This window comes from Gastrolobium bilobum, unplaced genomic scaffold (assembly GCF_033153095.1).
Source record: "Gastrolobium bilobum isolate Gb01-03AN ecotype WA unplaced genomic scaffold, APGP_CSIRO_Gbil_v1 utg46257, whole genome shotgun sequence".
NCBI lineage: Eukaryota > Viridiplantae > Streptophyta > Magnoliopsida > Fabales > Fabaceae > Gastrolobium > Gastrolobium bilobum.
In genome coordinates, this window is record NW_026899699.1 from 1 (window position 1) to 19,007 (window position 19,007).

At 39.4% G+C, this 19,007-nt stretch overlaps 1 protein-coding gene and 1 pseudogene across 1 annotated transcript; both read right to left on the minus strand.

Moving 5' to 3' along the window:
* Positions 1-11,546: 11,546 nt before the first annotated feature.
* On the minus strand, positions 11,547-12,824 carry LOC133292688 (uncharacterized; the record flags this gene model as incomplete). The annotated part of the gene is made up of 2 exons (XM_061491129.1): positions 12,678-12,824; positions 11,547-12,491 (listed from the first exon to the last, which is right to left on the minus strand). Coding segments are annotated over exons 1-2 (1,092 nt in total), but the record flags the coding sequence as incomplete, so codon positions are not given.
* A 2,307-nt stretch (positions 12,825-15,131) lies between these two features.
* On the minus strand, positions 15,132-18,731 carry LOC133292687 (G-type lectin S-receptor-like serine/threonine-protein kinase At4g27290; annotated as a pseudogene).
* Between the last annotated feature and the right edge of the window lie 276 nt (positions 18,732-19,007).

The window sequence follows — 19,007 nt, forward strand, 5'->3', positions numbered from 1 at the left end:
CAGGAACACATGATCTCCCTCCTCAAACTCTAGAGGTCGATGCTTGAGATCATAGTAACTTTTCTGACGATCCTGAGCCTTTTTCAGACGATCCCTAATCATTTTGATCTGCTCAGTAGTCTCCTGAACAAAATCCAATCCAAACCGCTCTGTGTCTCCAACCTCTGACCAACAAGTAGGTGTCCTACACCTGCGACCATACAAGGCCTCGTAGGGAGCCATACCCAGACTAGCATGGAAACTATTATTATATGAAAACTCAACCAGTGGGAGATATCGATCCCATGCAGTACCCTGCTCCAGGGTGCAAGCCCTCAGCATATCCTCCAACGTCTGAATGGTCCTCTCAGTCTGACCATCCGTCTGTGGGTGATAAGCAGTGCTCAGTCTCAACTGAGTGCCAAGAGCCTCCTGCAATGCTCCCCAGAAGCGAGAAGTGAACTTCGGGTCCCGATCACTAACAATGCTCTCAGGCACCCCATGAAGCCTCACAATCTCCTTCACATAGAGCCTAGCCAATCTCTGGCGAAAAAGTGTGCGGATTTTGTCAATCTATCCACAATCACCCATATAGAATCAGACACTTAGAGACAAATTCGGCAATATCTTTCTTCATACCAGGCCACCAGAAATTCATCTTTAGGTCCTGATACATCTTTGTAGCTCCCGGATGAACTGTAAAATGACCTTTATGAGCCTCTGTCATCACTTCTTCCGCCAACTGCCTAGGTACAACTACACGACCCTGATATAATAGTATACCCTCATCATTGCAGGATACACCACTCTGACCTTTTAGTCGTCTAGCACTTTCATTTTGCAGCTGGGCTTCTTTGATTCTGGTCATCAGTTCATTCTCAATGCTCGTGATTTCAAAGCCACAAATTTTACATGGAAAGATTTTAGATAATTGAATATCTCTGAACCTCTCAATCACATCATAATCTCTGATCATCATGCTTGATATACTCACGGATTTTCGGCTCAGTGCATCCGCTACAACATTAGCCTTACCAGGATGATATTTCAATTCAAAATCATAGTCTTTTAGGAACTCGGTCCACCGTCGTTGTCTCATATTCAGCTCCTTTTGATCAAACAAGTATTTCAAACTCTTGTGATCGCTGAATATTGCAAATTGCATTCCATACAAGAAATGCCTCCACTGCTTCAACCCAAAAACAATTGCAGCAAGCTCAAGGTCATGGGTTGGATAATTTTCTTCATGCGGTTTCAATTGCCTCGATGCATAAGCTACCACTCGCCTATCTTGCATCAGTACACATCCCAATCCCTTCTTGGAAGCATCGCTGTATAGCTCAAATTCACCTTCCGGGTCGGGAAGTACTAACACCGGAGCGGTCGTCAGTTTCTTCTTAAGGCTCTGAAAGCATTCTTCACATTCTTGTGTCCAAACAAATGGAGTATCCTTCCGGGTCAAACGGGTCAATGGCAACACCATGGCTGAAAATTCTTTAATGAATCTCCGGTAATAACCAGCCAAACCCAAAAAACTTCTTATTTCTGTTACTGTCTTGGGTCTCTCCCAATCAACAACTGCCTCTATCTTGCTAGGATCAACCGCTACTCCCTCAGCAGAGATAACGTGACCCAGAAATTGCACTTGAGAAAGCCAAAACTCACATTTAGAAGGCTTTGCATATAACTGTTTCTCTCTGAGAATTTGCAACACAGTTCTCAAGTGACCTTCATGCTCTTCCTTACTCTTCGAATATATCAGGATATCATCAATACACACAATCACGAATTGATCCAGAAACGGCTTAAATATGCGATTCATGTAATCCATAAACACCGCAGGAGCATTAGTGAGTCCAAATGGAATTACTTGATACTCATAATGTCCATATCTAGATCGGAAGGCAGTCTTCGGAATATCTTCCTGCCTAATTCGGATTTGATGATAACCCGACCTCAAATCAATCTTTGAGAAGACACAAGCACCCCTCAACTGATCAAGCAAATCATCTATGCGAGGGAGAGGATACTTGTTCTTAATGGTAACCTTATTCAACTGACGGTAATCAGTGCACAATCTCATGCTACCGTCCTTCTTCTTAACAAATATGACTGGTGCTCCCCACGGGGACACACTTGGCCGGATAAACTGCTTAGCCGAAAGCTCTTCAATATGCTTCTTTAACTCGGCTAATTCCGGTGGTGACATCCTATACGGAGCCAGAGAGATAGGCCCCACACCAGGCAACAGATCAATCGTGAACTCAATCTCTCTATGAGGCGGAAGTTGTGGAATTTCATCTGGAAACACATCCACAAACTCCCTCACCACGGAAATAGTGCCAATCTCCTCATGACTTCCGCCTACTAAACCCCCCACAAAGACATATCCCAATGCCCCGGCCCTCAAAGCCTTTCTAACCTGCAACACAGATAGATATGGGGAAGAACTAGTAGCAGAATCATCAGCATCAAGCACAATCCTTTTACCGCAGCAGTCTATCATAGCACAGTTCTTTGACAACCAGTCCATACCCAAGATAACTTGAAGGCTGATCATAGGTAAACAAATAAAATCCAGCACGTAATCTCGGCCTTCATATTTGAACTCAACATCTTTACACAACACGGATGTATAACACTCCTCTCCAGTAGCAGTAACCACTTTCATTGGAGGGCGAATGTCATACCTTTGCAAATTTAGCCCAACGGCCATAAAATCAGACATACAGGAGTGTGTAGCTCCTGAATCAAACAACACTTCAACATCCATATTAGCAATGTAAATTGTACCTTTCACTAGATTCGGAGCCTTCTCCGATTGCTGACGGTCCATGGTATATACTCTACCAACCGTCTGAGACTCTAGCATAGGTTGAACAACAGAGACCGGAACAGCAGTAGCTTGAACTGCCATAGTCCTTGCTTCATTCTGAGGACACTGCCTGGAGTAGTGACCGGATCTTCCACATTTTAAGCAAATCACCTCACCAGTAGCACATGGACCTCTATGCTCTTTGCCACATCCCTTGCACTTGGGAGGAGGTCCTCTATCAACAAACTTCTTCTGAGTACCGGGTTTTTTGAACAAGTCAAAGGGCTTATTCGCATTCAGCTTCTTGCCTTGCACCTTCCTGTTCTTCCAATAACCGGAGCCCGTTGCTTTATGGGAACTAGGTGCCTGGGCCTCAGAAGACTTCTTGGTTTGGGACACCTTATACACTTCCTCCACCTTTCTACACTGGTTTACAAACCGACTGAACTCTCGGATGTCACAATTTGACATCTTCCGAGACATCTTCTCATTAAGACCCCATTGGAACTTGGAGGTCATTTCAGCCGGGGTGGGTAAGGCTCGCCCATAGTTGGCGTATTTCACCAACTCATTGAATTTTGAGAAGTATTGGTCAATAGACATCGACCCTTGTTTGAGATCGTTATACTCATTCTGCTTTTGTTCCCTAGCCTCTCTAGGGAAGTAGTTATCCAAGAACAATGTCTCGAATAACCGCCATGTGATCTCCCGACCTTCAGCTTCTAATGGCTGCACGGTATTTGTCCACCAATCTTCTGCTTCCTCTTCCAGCATATAAACAGAGTAAGCCAACTTCATTGCGTCAGGGCACCTCATCACCCTGAATATTTTCTCCATAGCTTGGAGCCATTTTGCAGCCGTCATTGGCTCATAACCTCCCTTAAAAGAAGGAGGTTTATGTTTTCGGAAAGCCATCAGTCTCCTTTCCTCCATCTCATGATCTCCGACATTTTCAACTTGAGGTTGACGAACCTCAGTGTGATGACTCCGACTTCCGGAGTGGTGACTACCTTCACCCTCATTGTTACCCACTCCACCCTCTTCCTGTGAAGGAGGTGGAGAAGGCGTAGCAGTGTGAGGAGGAGGAGTGGGTTGCCGGTTCACGGGCCTAGGACCCCTCAACGTCCTCAGCTCAGTCATCATTGCGGCCATGGCAGTCCGCGAGTCTTCATTTGTTTTCATCAGATTTTCATTGGCTTGCCTGCTAGCAGCCAACTCCCTCTGAACGGCTGCAAGAGCTTCAGCCACGGGATCAGGCTGTACGCCCGTTGCCCCACGGCCACTTCTAGGCCTCACAAGAGCAGCCAAAACAGGTTCTGGCTGAGCATTGGTGTTTGATGGTCCGGGGTTGTTTCGGTTCCTCGTCATGTCACTACACATGTTACACAAAGAAGTGAGTTGATCAGGCCCACACTTAGTGATCACAAATGCAATAATCATACAGAGTACTAAAACAACTATAAAGCATCAAACACTAAGCATACTTAACAATTTCCGACGAAACTGCTCTGATACCATAAAATGTAACACCCCGTTCTAGAACCGGTTTGTTAACATTGCATTATGATATTAAGCGCAGTTACAATCACATGGGTTCAATTAAAATCTGGATAATTTTTTCATTTTAAAACGTACCGAACTTATAATACCCAATTTCGTGATCATAACCAAATTACCTTGCGGAAACAGATAAATTAAGCTTAACATCATGTTCATTTTCCATTTTTAAACCTTTAATTTACTTCTTGTTTAGTTCAATACTTCTACTATATTGTAGGTTTCTTCATTAGCTACCTGTGGCTTCAAACCGTGCTCAAATCGGGGCACTGTAGCCCAAGTTAGGACAATTTGGAGCAACACAAGAGAGTGTTGGTCACAGGCCCAGCGCGCTTCAGCGCGCTACCGGGCGCTCAAGCGCGCGCTATCGGGTGCTAAAGCCTCCATCTGGGCGCTTAAGCGCACGGAGGCAGTAAGCATCAGGCATTCCAGTGTGGATGGGCGCTTAAGCGCGCAACAGGGCGCTCAGGCGCGCTATCCTGGGCGCTCAAGCCCCCACTGGGACGTTTTAGCGCGCAGAGACAGAAGCATTTCCTCCTACAGTGGCTAAGGGCGCTTAAGCGCGGACCAGGGCGCTCAAGCGCGCAACCCTGGGCGCTTAAGCCCCACCCTGGGCGCTAAAACACGAGGGGACAGTAAGCATCCCAACTTTCTGCAGCAAAGGGCGCTTAAGCGCGAGCCAGGGCGCTCCAGCGCGCAATCCTGGGCGCTTAAGCCCCCACTTGGGCGCTCCAGCATGAGGAGACAGAATGCATTGGCACTCGCAGGGGCAGCAGGGCGCTTGGGCGCGCTCCTGGGCGCTTAAGCGCGCTGCCAGGGAATTCCAATTCCCACATTTCTCAAGTCCAAGCCTAGGGGAAAATGCATCCCCATTACATACCCCAATTGTTCATGCCCCAAAACTAAATCCTAGCCTCATCCAACCTCTCCTCATGAGATTTAGCTAGAATTTGGGCAGCATGACCTTTGTTTTCTCATCGTTTACCAATTTAAACAAAAGGGTACCTAATTGATTTTCAGCCCAACCAATTCACAACTCAATACATGATAGCATGCATATCTAAATTTCAAGTGGCATCATTTACATTACATACCCATTACAAATCATGGAACTTAGCTTACAAAATACTATGATCATTCCCTTGGCTCTCATCAACAAAAGAGATGACCAAAGGCATGAGCATAGGCTAAGTCCATTCCAATATACAAATCATAAATCTAGCATTGCCTATTCATTTAATTCTATACATGTGAGCTACAAAACAACATGTACAATCTCAAAGAAGGGCCATATTTCATGCATAATCTAGATAGGGCCACTTGCCACCAGAGGCTCCTGCAGCATCCTTACCTGAAAGGGGGTCCCCACAACACGGGGTGAGATATACGAATATATCCAGTAAACCAGGGGTCCTTGGAGCATCTCTCCACCCCACAGTTCCATATCAGTGTAATAGCAATAACAATAATAATGCAGTAAATACATATCTATGCAAAGTGCAATACATCTCCAGGAGAAATCCCTCGAGCTCTCAAGCTGTCCTAAGGAAACTCAGATGCAAATAGTCCTACTGGCCAGCTAACTACCAAGTATGATTTACGCATCGTCATGCAACATACCAACATAGGGAAACACCATCCTATGCCACACCAAATGCATACACATACGTATAACAAAGCATTACACTATTTTATTGCATTTATATACACTATAATCACCACTACCCTTTCAGGGCTTGGTGGAACAATCAAGGGAATTACACCCAAGGTCCGAAGGCTTACCTCAATGCTTCAGTCAACCTTTGTTCACCACCAACAGGTTCCACAGTCAGTCAATTACAATACTTCACTTCTCAAACGAAACCTATCCAATGGAGCTAATCAAGCTCCATAGCTTGCTCCAATGGTTGGTCTCTCAAGGTTGGCCCAATTGCCTCAATCCTAGACATCACAAGGATCCAATCAATCATTCAACTCATTAATTGTTCAACATGCTAGAATACTAACCAATCCAAGCATGAATTTTCCAATATTATGAACAATTATCAAATGACTATCTAGGCTCATTTCCACCGATTAAATGACATTCCTAGCATTTTCCATAACATGCTCTAAGCTCCATTCTTCCTAGAACATAGCTAATCCAACTACATTTCATAAAAATCCCAATTTACTATTCACAAACCCTAACTCATGCAAATTTCAAGGAATCATGAGGTTCAAGGGTTAGAATCTTACCACCAATGGTCACACAACCAAGGATTGATGGCTCCTCAAGCTTCAATGGAGGTAGAAACTCTCAAAACCCCAAATTTCTCCAAAGGGCCGAATTTTTGAGAGGTAATATCTCTCTCCACAATGCTCCCCACTCAAAACAAAGCTAGGATTATGAAAGAGGGCGAGATTCTAAGCGATTTAGGCTTTTGAATCATCCAAAACCATCAAGGTTTGATCTCTCTCTCTCTCTTTCCCTTTTCTTCTTCCCTCTCTTCTCCCTCTCTTCTCTTCTCCTTTCTGGTTCGACGGGTTGGGTGGGAAATGAGGGGTTCTTTTGGTGACTTAAGTCACTTAACATAGGTTAAGTGGCTCTAAGCGGGTATTGGTTCGTCTATCTATTTAACTCCAATAATTACCAAACTTTACCCAAAAGTCTGGAATATTATTCTAGGAATATTACTATTTTTATTTTTATATTTTGGGTACTTTTGACAGTACCCATTTATACCCCTTAATTTTCACTGAGTACACTTTTTAACTCCAAAGTGACTCAAATTCATTTTATTAAGCCTCATACTTAATTTCACCCAGTAAAACATGTTTAATTAATTAATTACACTTGATTTCCTAATTAATTAATATGGGCTATTATATCTTGCCTCTAAAGATATCTGCCTCATGCACGTTTGCAACTGAAAATGTGCCCCATAAGGGGTGAGATCTCTAGCAGAAATCTCAGTAAGATAAGAGGTCCTCAAGGACTCTTTCGCCCCAAGCTCACCTACAGGTATATAATAAGTATGACAAAATAATAAAATCCATGGCAATAATAATGCAGTATCATCATAGTAAAATAATCTGATCCTCATATAATCATATATCTCAGTATATATCGTGCGATGTATGCAAGTGTGGTTTAACTGGCTAGAGAATATGATAGGCATTATGCACGTCTGCAACCTACCAAAACATAAGGGTCGCTGCCTTATGCCTTACACACCAGGGTCACAGCCTGATCGTGTAAGTAATCAACATCACATCCATACATTACATCAACAAGTATATCCACATATATCATATAAATATCATTGCATGAACATTTTCAGAAAAAGCATACCATGCACATCAAATCATCCTCCCATGGAGTTTGGTGGAACAAACAGTGGATATATCTGAGGACCAGAATCTTACCTGTTAAATAGAATGCTCAAAGGCATACCAATCCAACAGATGAACAGGCAGCATTGCGTACAGAGTCACAACCTAATTTTACACAAGAAATTTAGTCAAGAGACATACCCTATCTTTTCATGCTTACGAGTCTCTAGTTCTTTTTTGTTTCACGTACTGCAGGCTTCTCCCAAAGCCCTCAAGCACAAAACTGTATTTACCATATTTAAACTGGCATTGCAACTCTTTACGAAAAATCCTAAGGTTTTAATATGTTAAACTAGACATCACAAGCTTCCAACGATAAATTATATGTCTCATTTAGAGTTGTATAACTCTGATTATATTTTTCGCGAAGTGACTGCTGCAATTTGCATTTCCAACAACAAGGCAGAAGCTTCAAACCCAAACTGTAACACCCCATTCTAGAACTGATTTGTTAACATTACGTATGACATTAGTCGCAGTTACAATCAGAATAATTGAATTAAAGTACAGATAAACTTTTTCCTTTTTATTTATGTACGTTTATGTTTAAAATCAAATCCGTAATTAAAACAATTCCAATAGTTGTAATCATAACTTAAACTATGTGTGGAACACCTAATATAATTTTATTTAAATCATACGTTAACACTATAGTGTGCCAAGTAGTCCCTTTAGCCCAACAAGGCTTAACAATTCATTTTTATCGTTATTCAACACTATAAACCTCCACTATTTAGTTAACTTAAGGAATTTTATACTATTTCTATGGTCTTAATTTTCCAATATGTTATAGATTTCTTCGTTAGCTACGCGTGGGTTAAACCGCGCTCAAATCGGAGCACCGTAGCTCAAGTTATAAATTTTTGGAGAAAAATTGCGAATTTCATAGGGATCCCGCCTTGACAGCTCTAAACCCACGCTGATAGCGCCAATCTTACTTCCTTTTATGCATCTTATGGCGCCGATAGCGCCAACCCACTATTTGGTAGCGCCATATTGGCGCCAAAAGCGCCACGGTTATGGAGATTTCACTATATTTTGGTATTTTACCAATAACTTGAGTTATACTTATCTGTTTGACGCAATCTTGGTCTCGTTGAAAAGCTAAGAGAAAGATCTATAACTTCCATTAAGACAAAAGGGTCCAAATCTATCATATAGGATATGAAAAATGGACAAAAATCCATAATATCCTTATATTTACATTAATTTTCAACCCCAAAGGTTTTCCTTCACCTAATAGACATTATACAACAATTTCAATACATGATTATTGCCATGTCAAGGCTCACATGATATCCAAAAAGGCTCAATTAGATCAATGTGCTTCAAAATGATTATATACCAAAGACTTAGAGATTACAAGTGATCAAAGTCCCACAAGGGCTATACAACATCAATGATCAACTTCTAAGTCCTATTTGCATTCATCTATCACTAATGCATCAAAATATCTCAAATATCATCTATCATAAGCAAGCTACTCGGGCCCTTTGCCTCGCCCAGTATCATCTCTGCTAACACCTGAAATAACAGTCCCCAAACGGAGTGAGATAAAACTCAATAAACCCAGGGTTCTTGGAGAGTTTCTCCAACCCCAGAGTTCACTTCCTGCATGAAGGGTTAGTATACACATGGCATGAACTACATCATATATCCAGAGGCAGTAACAGTAATGATTTAACTGCAGCGTACTCGTGCATTTAAATGGCCAAAGAATTAAACAATCAAATCATCACACACGCTTCAGTTGCATCTTAGTCCTTTCCACTAAGCATACAACCTAGCCCCTAGTGCTTGTCCATTCGTGTAATGGACTTTTGCATTTGGATGTCTGTGTAATGAGAAATCAAAGAAAAAAAATTAAAACTGAAACCCCCTTCCATGGAGCTGTTTCGGCTAGAGGGAGAAGAAAGAAGGCTTCGTTTGTACGCTTAGGAGGAAAATATAAAGGAGTTTACGGTTGGTAAATTTAAGTTACTTTAACTGGGTAACAATTTATTATCCACACATCTCCATTCAATACCAAACTTTCCCCAATAGACTAGAATATTTTTCTAGTCATATCTCTAACTTTATTTTGACTTTTCGCGTAACTTTGTTTACCCTCATTTTTACCCCTTAACTGTCATTTTAACTCTTTTTTCACCAAAGGTGACTTTATTTCTTTTACTTCTAATTATTCTTCAATATTAAATCCACAACTACTAGTGACAGTTATTATAAGTGGAGCGGGCTGCCCGCTTTGCCATCTCTACCCACTTATTATGATTTGTTACTTGGCCCATTGATGGAGAAATCCTGTTGTGTCGTATCTCGTGTCCCGTGTCAATATTAGTGCAAAATAGATCAATTAAGAGCCACATATTTTTCTTTTAAGTAAAAAGAGTCATGTACCGAAGATTTACTCGTACCGAAGAAAAACTACGACTGTCAAGGATTTCAAGAACCAGCTGTGAATTTACCATTTTTAGGCTGCAAAAAAATCAAAAGAATCAAACTGGATTGTGAATTGAACCGTACAAAAAGGTTTATATTTTTTTGAACTAATTTAAGAATAAAACTATTTCACGTAGAATCGATTCAAGAAACCGGCGTAAGAACAAAAAAATTGAATTGGTTATTTTTCCCTTAATTGTTTGCATTTTATTTTATTTTTTATTTTATTTTTTTGCTTTAAAACTGGTTCAAAATCAAATTTGGTTCTAAACCAATTCAGAACCAAAAGTGAAAAAGTAAAATTTGTTCAGTTCACTGAACCGATTCACTAAAATCAGTTAACCTAATCACTAAAACATTCAATTTCAATCCTATGTAAAAAACCTAACCGAATTGAAGTATGTCCATCCCAATCTCCTGGTGTCAATATTTATATAAGCGTTGCCGTTTTAATGTAGACATTTGAAAAAATGAAATTACGTACAGTACGTTGTTCAGTATCGTAGGGCTAACGCAAGATGTCATGTTTAAACTATCCAAGAAATGAAACGTAGTATATAGGGTCGTAGTCTTTCACTCTTTTGAGTAATTTGCGTATTATATTAGGAAAGAACCATAGACTTCGAAAAATTAGTGAAGAATCAAAGTTAAGCACAAATGATTAATCATATTAGTTGCCACTTTGAAAAAATTCCGAATTGAGCTTTCAATGAGACTAGACGATTACACACGCTTATGAAGTCTATTAAGTTATCTTTGTTTAGTAGCGTAACAAATTAGTTTATAAAAGACAACTGATTTTGACGCCACTTGGATTCTCCGTGCTTTAGAGTTTAGACTTTTATGGTCGCTTCTTGACTTTTTGCACTTTGTAGCGGAATTAGGTTGCAACACAACAACAACAACAAAAAAGGTTGCAATACTTTTTGAACTGTTCATGGGTATTGATTGGGTTGCAATTGAAATGTTCACGACTCCTTAAAATTTTGAGAAAATTAGTTTAATAAATTATGTCAATTAAATATTATAAAGAATGATTTCAACCAAAAAGTTTAAATTGTTTGGTGATTGGTGAATAAGATTCACATGCTTTCATGTGTATGTAGTAAAAACATTATCTATTTTTTTGGAATTACAGGAAAAAAAGATACAAAAACAAACACTAGTTATAAACCAATATGGGTATAGATACCCCCACCAGGCCAGTTCCAGGCTAGGTTCCAGGGTTTAAGGGATGGTTGAGGAAGGGATGACAGGTTAAGGTATGCCGATTTGACAGAGAAATTACCATTCTTGGAGTCTCTCCAAATCACTCTATACTCTCCCTCTCCCGCTGGGGGGGGGGGGGGGGGGGGGTAATCCCAGCGATAAAATTAAGGACCTGAATGGGGAGTAAATGTTGGAAGAGGTTCCATCTCCAACTTCCCTGAGCATCCACAAACCTGTCCACCCCGTAGTTTAGATGAGCCTCGTTTATGGGCCCCGTGGCAACTGCCAGCAAGTTATTCACCTGAGAAATCCATCTATCCAGCCAAAACTTAGTTCTCCTCCCATCACCTGTTAAAATCCTTGATCCATCAGTGATTTGAGTCCATTGGTTTAGCACACCTTTCCACAGATTGGATTTCACGGAAGTCCTAGTAGGGTTGGGGATCAGATCGTCTCCAAGGCCATATTTGTTGCGTACAACCTTCACCCAAAGAGCATCACGTTTAGCCAGAACACTAAAGCCAACTTTCATGATTAAGGCATTGTTCATAGCCTTCGATTGACGAAGGCCCATGCCACCGTAGTCCTTGGACGAGCAAAGAATATTCCAATTTACAAGGTGGGATTTCCTTTGGGAATCTGTGGAACCCCAAATAAAGTTTCTGGTGCATCTATCCAAATCTTCACACACGTTGATAGGGAGGGAAACCGACTGTATGCTGTAGGTGGGATGGGCTGCCACTACAGGCTTAGCTAGCGTGATGCGACCAGCTAACGTTAGGGAGCGGTGGCTCCAACTATCCAGTCTACCTTGAACGTGATCCATGATATGGGAAATGGAGGCTCGAGACACTGCTCTATGATGAAGGGAAATCCCTAGGTATTTACCTAGGTCACCAGTCAGGTTGATGTTAAGACACTCGTTGATCTCCTTGTCTCTAGCGAAGCAGGTATTCTTGGAGAAGAAGACCCTAGATTTCTCCCTGCTGATGTTTTGACCGGAAGCATCACAGAAAACTCTGAGAACTTGGTTACTGATTTGGGCTTGCTCGATAGAAGCTTCAGCGAACAGTACTATATCATCAGCGAAGAGGAGATGGGTAATAAGGGGACCATCCTTCTTCAACACAATAGGTTTTCATGCTTTGGCATGAGAGGCAACCTGAATTAGATGAGCCAACCTTTCAACACACAGGACAAAGAGATACGGGGACATGGGATCCCCTTGACGCAGCTCTTTCTCAGGTTTGAACTCCTTAGTCCTTTGACCGTTCTAGAGCAAGTTCATAGAGGACGAGTTGACACATTTATCTATCAGACGAATCAAGTTATCAGGAAGCCCAATTTCCATCAAAGTGTCATGGATGAAACTCCACTCCAATCTGTCATAGGCCTTGGCTAGGTCAAGTTTCAGGGCCATCCAACCTTTCCTCCCTCTCTTCGTCTTCATTGAATGGATGACTTCTTGGGCTATAATGACATTGTCATTTCCATTCCTGCCTGCAACGAAGCTGCACTGATTAGGGGAGATCTAGTTCTGCATGTGCTGCTTCAATCAACTAGCAATCAGCTTCGTGATGATCTTGTAGGACACATTAAAAAGACTGATGGGCCGCATCTGGTTAAGATTCTCTGGGTTATCCACTTTCGGGATCCACATTATAAGGGTTTGATTGATCTCCTTCACTCTATTTGGATCAGAGAAGATATCAGTGATGAGAAAGAAGATGGACTGGTTAATATGGTGCCATTGGGACTGGTAAAAAACTGCCTGAAGACTGTCAGGCCCTGGAGCCTTGAATTTCCCCATAGAAAAAATCATCTTTTTAATTTCGTCGTGGATAGGAGCACAACTTAGGAGAAGACGCTCGTCCATGTTAGGCTAATTGAAGGCTCCTTTGATAAGAAATTCATTAAGATCATTATCTTGGGAGGAGTACAGCTTAAAAAAGTAATCCGCCGTATAATCAATGATGGCTTAAGGATCCGAAAGCCAAATCCCACCATCATTCTTGATGGTAGTAATTTTATTCCTTCTTCTTTTTGCTATGGTGTTGGCATGGTAGTATTTAGTATTACGATCCCCAAATTTTATCCATTCGCACCGCGATCTCTGAAACCAATCAATCTCCTCTTGAATCAGAATTCTCTCTAGGTTATGCCACAGAGATTTTAGCATTAACTCAAGATTGTGATTGTAAGTATGGTCCAAACGGTCCTCGATACCTTTGATCCTCGAATGTAGACAATTTTTTTGACGCTGTTTGGCCTTGAAAGTATGAATATGCCAATCAACCACTACTTGTTGAAAGCAATCTCTGGCTCCACCCAGCTCGTGGATTGATTCCAGCACCTAGCCATAATGCCATCAAAGCTATCATCAGTTAACCACGAGGCCATGAACCTGAAGGGTTTACTTCCATCCTAGTTCGTGGTGCTAGGGTTCCCAAGGATAATAGGGCGATGGTCAGAGGAGTAGTAAGGAAATTATCTAAAACAACGTGAGAAATTCTAATCCCATATCTATTTATATTGAGAGAATCCATAATATTTAATTTATGGGTAAAAGATTTCTCCAGTCAATGGAGATAAGTTATCTTCAGTGAGCCCAACATGACGTTGTTTTGGGAGAGAAATCAATGTGTTTTCGTAATTCTAATATATTACAGGGTTATATTAGTCTTTATCATTATAATTTTTTAATCTTATAATTCAAAACGATGTCGTTTTGAACTCACTGGAGATAGACTGAAGAAATACTTTTTTCTTAATTTTTTTATTAATAAAATAATAGTCGATAATGAACGAACTCGTGATCACTTAGTCGTGAAAGCTTTAATACCATATACAGAACCAATTTAACTTAAAAGATTAAACATTTGGATGATGCCATATCAATAATGTTATATTATATTTATTTCTCTGACAAATACAATTGCAGAATGCTGTTTATTAATGGAAAATACTAAGAAATGGTAATACAGTTCCATCCTTAAAATTAGTATAAAATTTTAAGAATAATAAGTATAAGATAACTTTATCTCTCATATAACCATAATAGTGGGTCTACCTTTTTTTTGCTTCCTCTCTTTATTGGGCCTCACCGACTCTCATGTGTCTGTATTAGTATAGTTGTTTCATATTTGTAGGAAAAACATCATATCTTTAACAAATCTACTTTAATATATAAAATTAGAAAATATTTTCTTTAAGGTGTTTAAAATATTAGTTTGCCTTTTCAAAGAAAAAATATATAAGATATTTTTAACTTCTCTTTTTTTTTTTTCTTTTTTTTTAAATTTTTTCTTTTATTTTACATATTTTTATTTTACTTAAATTAATTATGTATTTCTTTTTAAATTCTTCTTTTAATTTAATTTTTATATTTTATCTAAATTTTTTAAAAAATGCTTATGCATGCATAAGAGGCTATTACAAAAAATCAACTCTAGATAATGCTCTCAGAAATGCTGTCATTCATTTTTATTTTTATTTTCCAGCAAAGATGGAAACAACTGAACATGTTTCTTTATGAAATTCTTATTGTAGAGCAAGAGGTTCATTTAACCTACCGAGCATCATATCTTTTTATTTTTATTTTTTATAGAGTTACTTAACTATAATTATATTTTTGAGGCGAGTTAATTTCTCTTGCATTTCCATAAATTTCGACTCTTTAAGTTAGTTATGAGATTAATTCGGAGAATAAAGAGAGTTAGAGGTGAAAATATTTAAACAGCTCCCAAAAGTAACATGTGAAAATTGGATCCAAAAAGATTAGTCTTTTACCGCTGAATATAATTACACGCATCTATGCATCATAATTTAATGCATGTCCAACTAACTATCAATGAATAATCATCGAGCGTCTAACATTGTAATGGTCACTTCGTTGGTTGAACTTGAATCCTTCTGATTTGAGCGTAAATATGCTTCCACAGAAACCATCCTTGAAATGAAACCATGTTCTTTAGGCTCAACCAATTCCATCTCACTCCCCAACATCAGAATCACTGAGGCCATTGTAGGCCTATCTTCAGGGTACTGTTGCACACACAAAAGACCAACATGGAGGCAACGCAGTACTTCAGATACAACACGTGACTCCTTCACATTTGAGTCAATCAAATCTAATGCCTTACCCTCTTTCCACATTGTCCATGCCTGAATCATAAAAGTAACAAAGATAATTAATTGTTTGTTATATTTAAATTTGACATACATAAATTAAAAATTTGTTCATTTACTTACATGACCAACAAGGTTAAGACTCTCATCTGTATGATAATATCCTCTATTTCTCTTGCCGCATATAACCTCCAACAATAAAATGCCAAAGCTAAAGACATCAGATTTCATTGAAAATACCCCATCAACAGCATACTCTGGTGCCATATATCCACTGCAAGACATCATTACGGCAAAAACCATTCACATATTTTAAAAAATACAACATCAACATTTATAACACCTTTATCCCAAATTAGTTGGGGTCGACAACAGATGAACTCAGATGTCAAGATAATTCTATTTGTTCTTTTTCATATAGATAGTTGTTTTAATTTACGGTCGGCTTGTTACATCTGATGCCAACTCTCTTCATTTACCTTGGTTTGGGACAGGTCATGCATGCATACATACGTACATAGTTGGAATTATATTTTCTTAAAAATAAATAAATAAAATATGGTGCTGGATAACGAGACACTCACCAAGTCCCAACTACTCTTTTTGTGCTTCCTTCAGTCTGGTCTCCTCCAAAAATTCTAGCCATTCCAAAATCTGATATTTTTGGACTCAAATTTTCATCAAGTAAAACATTACTTGCTTTGAGATCTCTATGGATAATCCTCAATCTGGAATCATGATGAAGATACATAAGCCCCCTAGCAATTCCACAGATTATGTGGAAGCGCTGAGGCCACTCTAGCAATTTACCTTTTGTATCATCTGTTTTATTCAAAGCAAATATGTTATTCAATATTGAATAAAGCCATTAAAAACTAGTGCACTCAAATCTAAGCTTTCTTGATTTGCCATACCAAAAATAAAGGAGTCTAGGCTGCCGTTGGCCATGTATTCATATATCAGCATTTGTTCTTGTCCTTGAATGCAACAGCCAAGAAGTTTTACAAGATTTCGGTGCTGAAGTTTTGCAATCAATTTTACTTCATTTAAGAACTCTGTCAATCCTTGTCCTGAGCTCCTTGACAGAGTCTTTACAGCAATTTCTTGGCCATCTACTAATATTCCCTGCATAATCACTCTCATGAGTTGATGCTTTGTATTAATATTTATCCTGCTCTAGTTTTTTTGACTTGTAATAATACTTAAATAATGATTACCCAATATACAGGTCCAAAACCACCTTCTCCAATCTTATTCTTTATGGAGAAGCCATTAGTGGCAGTAGTAATTGTTGGCAGATCAAATAATGGGATATCCAGATCATCCACATGGCTTTCATTGTTATTAGTCAATGAATTCTCTACACAATTGAAGAAAGCCTTCAGTAATATTATAAAACGTGAGGAGGGAAATGAAAATAGTTAAAATAAATAAATATCAATATAAGAGGAGGAAAAAATAAAATACATTTTGTGATTTCATTTTATTTAATATGTAGCAAGTTATTAAACTCTTAGACCATATATTCAATAAGATGCTATGGCATGATAAAATGCTACTTGACCTACACTTCAATGTTACATGAATGATTAATTCATGAGAACTTCATTCCGATTTGCAGCATTTGTAATTAAAATGTTATACATAGAAAAATGCAGTCATCTGTTTAGTAAAACTCTGGGTGAACAATCATACCAGCAATGTTCCTCCGGATTCCACAGATAAAATAAGTGCTTAGTAAAAGAACACCAAAAATTGCAGCAATGGTGGTAGCAACTATTATTTTCGTGTTCTTCGTGTGTCTATATTCAGGTTCTTCCGGGTTGGATTCTATAAAAATAACAAAAGCTGAATTTAGAGTGATCTTGATTCTTGAGTTTTCAAAGTTGCAATTGAACTTTGATGGGAAGAATAATGGAAGTATCATTAAGCAAAGTTCATAGTGCTTACCTAACTCTGAAGCAGGCATTCTAATATATAGATCTTGCCCACCTGGTTGAAACTGTTTGATGTCAATAAGATTACCAAACCACATGACACAGCCACTACCTGCTCCTCTTATGTCTGAATTTGTATAAGCCATACAAGAGCAATTACTCAAGCACTTGACTCTGCATTCCTTTAGACCAATACTCTCATCCAACAAAGTATGTCTAGTATCTGGAACTTTCAGCCCTACAAATTTGACAAATCCATCTGTGTGTTTGTCTTTGCAGCTTAATGCTTTATTTCGGACACATCCTTGAGTCCAATCCGATGAGTTCCATGCTTTTGGTGACTTTGGACTGAACCCTTTCAAACACTGGCAGACTTGTGGTTGTGTAATTATGCAAATCCCATAGGCTCCACAGAGGCCATAATTGTCACAAAAGTCTTTTGGAAGTGATTTATATGTCCTCCAATTTTGATCTTCCTCCACCCATACATAGCGATAAAAGGTACTACTGGTTTGGTTTAATACTACTCTGGAGATGACAAAATTGTTCTGGAGGCTATATGTGTAGAACATCTCATCCTTAGTGGTGACATACTTGAATTCATAAATGGTGTTGGTTTGTAGATCTGGCACTCCACTAAAAGTTAGGCCATTCCAAGGTCCAATCCTAAAGAACTTTTGTGTTCCCTTCAACATATAAAACTCAGGATAATTATGGAGTATTAAAGCCCAAGAAAGGTCTCCTGGGGATGGATCATCTGGACTCTTCCAAGATGTTAATCTCCAATCCAAACCAAGTTTTATGTTCCATCCTAACTTCATCCCTGGCAATGATGTATCACATGGATAGTCAAAACTTTGCCACAAGTAGTCTTCTTGGTTTGTTTCTCCCTCATTTGTTACCACAAGATTACCTGTGTCCAAGAGCACTGCCACTGGATTCTGTGCTTGTTGTTTTGAGGTTGTATTCCAAACAAGAGAATCATTTTGGCTGAGAACAAGGTTTCCTATGCTGTTCACTGTTAAGATTCCTGAGGAATCATTGATGGGGTTTGCCCTGTTTGCAACCCAAACAACTGTTTGAATTGGGATGTTCTTGTACCATATTCCTAGGTAACGTTTCTTGGAATTACCAGGACTGAAGAAACCAAGTTCAAAAGCTCCACCTTGGGACACTAGGGTCTTGCCATCACTGATTGACTGGGACACACCAATAGAGTCAACTGCTATGGAAACTTTGAGAGAAGGAACTAGTATTCCTGCAAGAATAATTGTGAAAGAAAGAATGTCCATTGAATTCCAGCTTTTTTGGCACACTGTTATTTGGATAGTGATATACGGCTGAACCCTGAAACGATAGTTGAATGTGTCATCATGCTGGATGAGCCAAGAATGAGGAGCACAATTTGTTGCACATTGCAAGTCAACTTCAGTCAAGCATATTTGGCCCACACGGCCACGACTTTGTTGCATTTTTACCCTTTGTTCCCACTGGTTTTTCTTTGGTATTGGTTTGTCCTCACCAAACTACTTGTTTGATAGCAGTTAGTGATAACTTTATGCCACCCC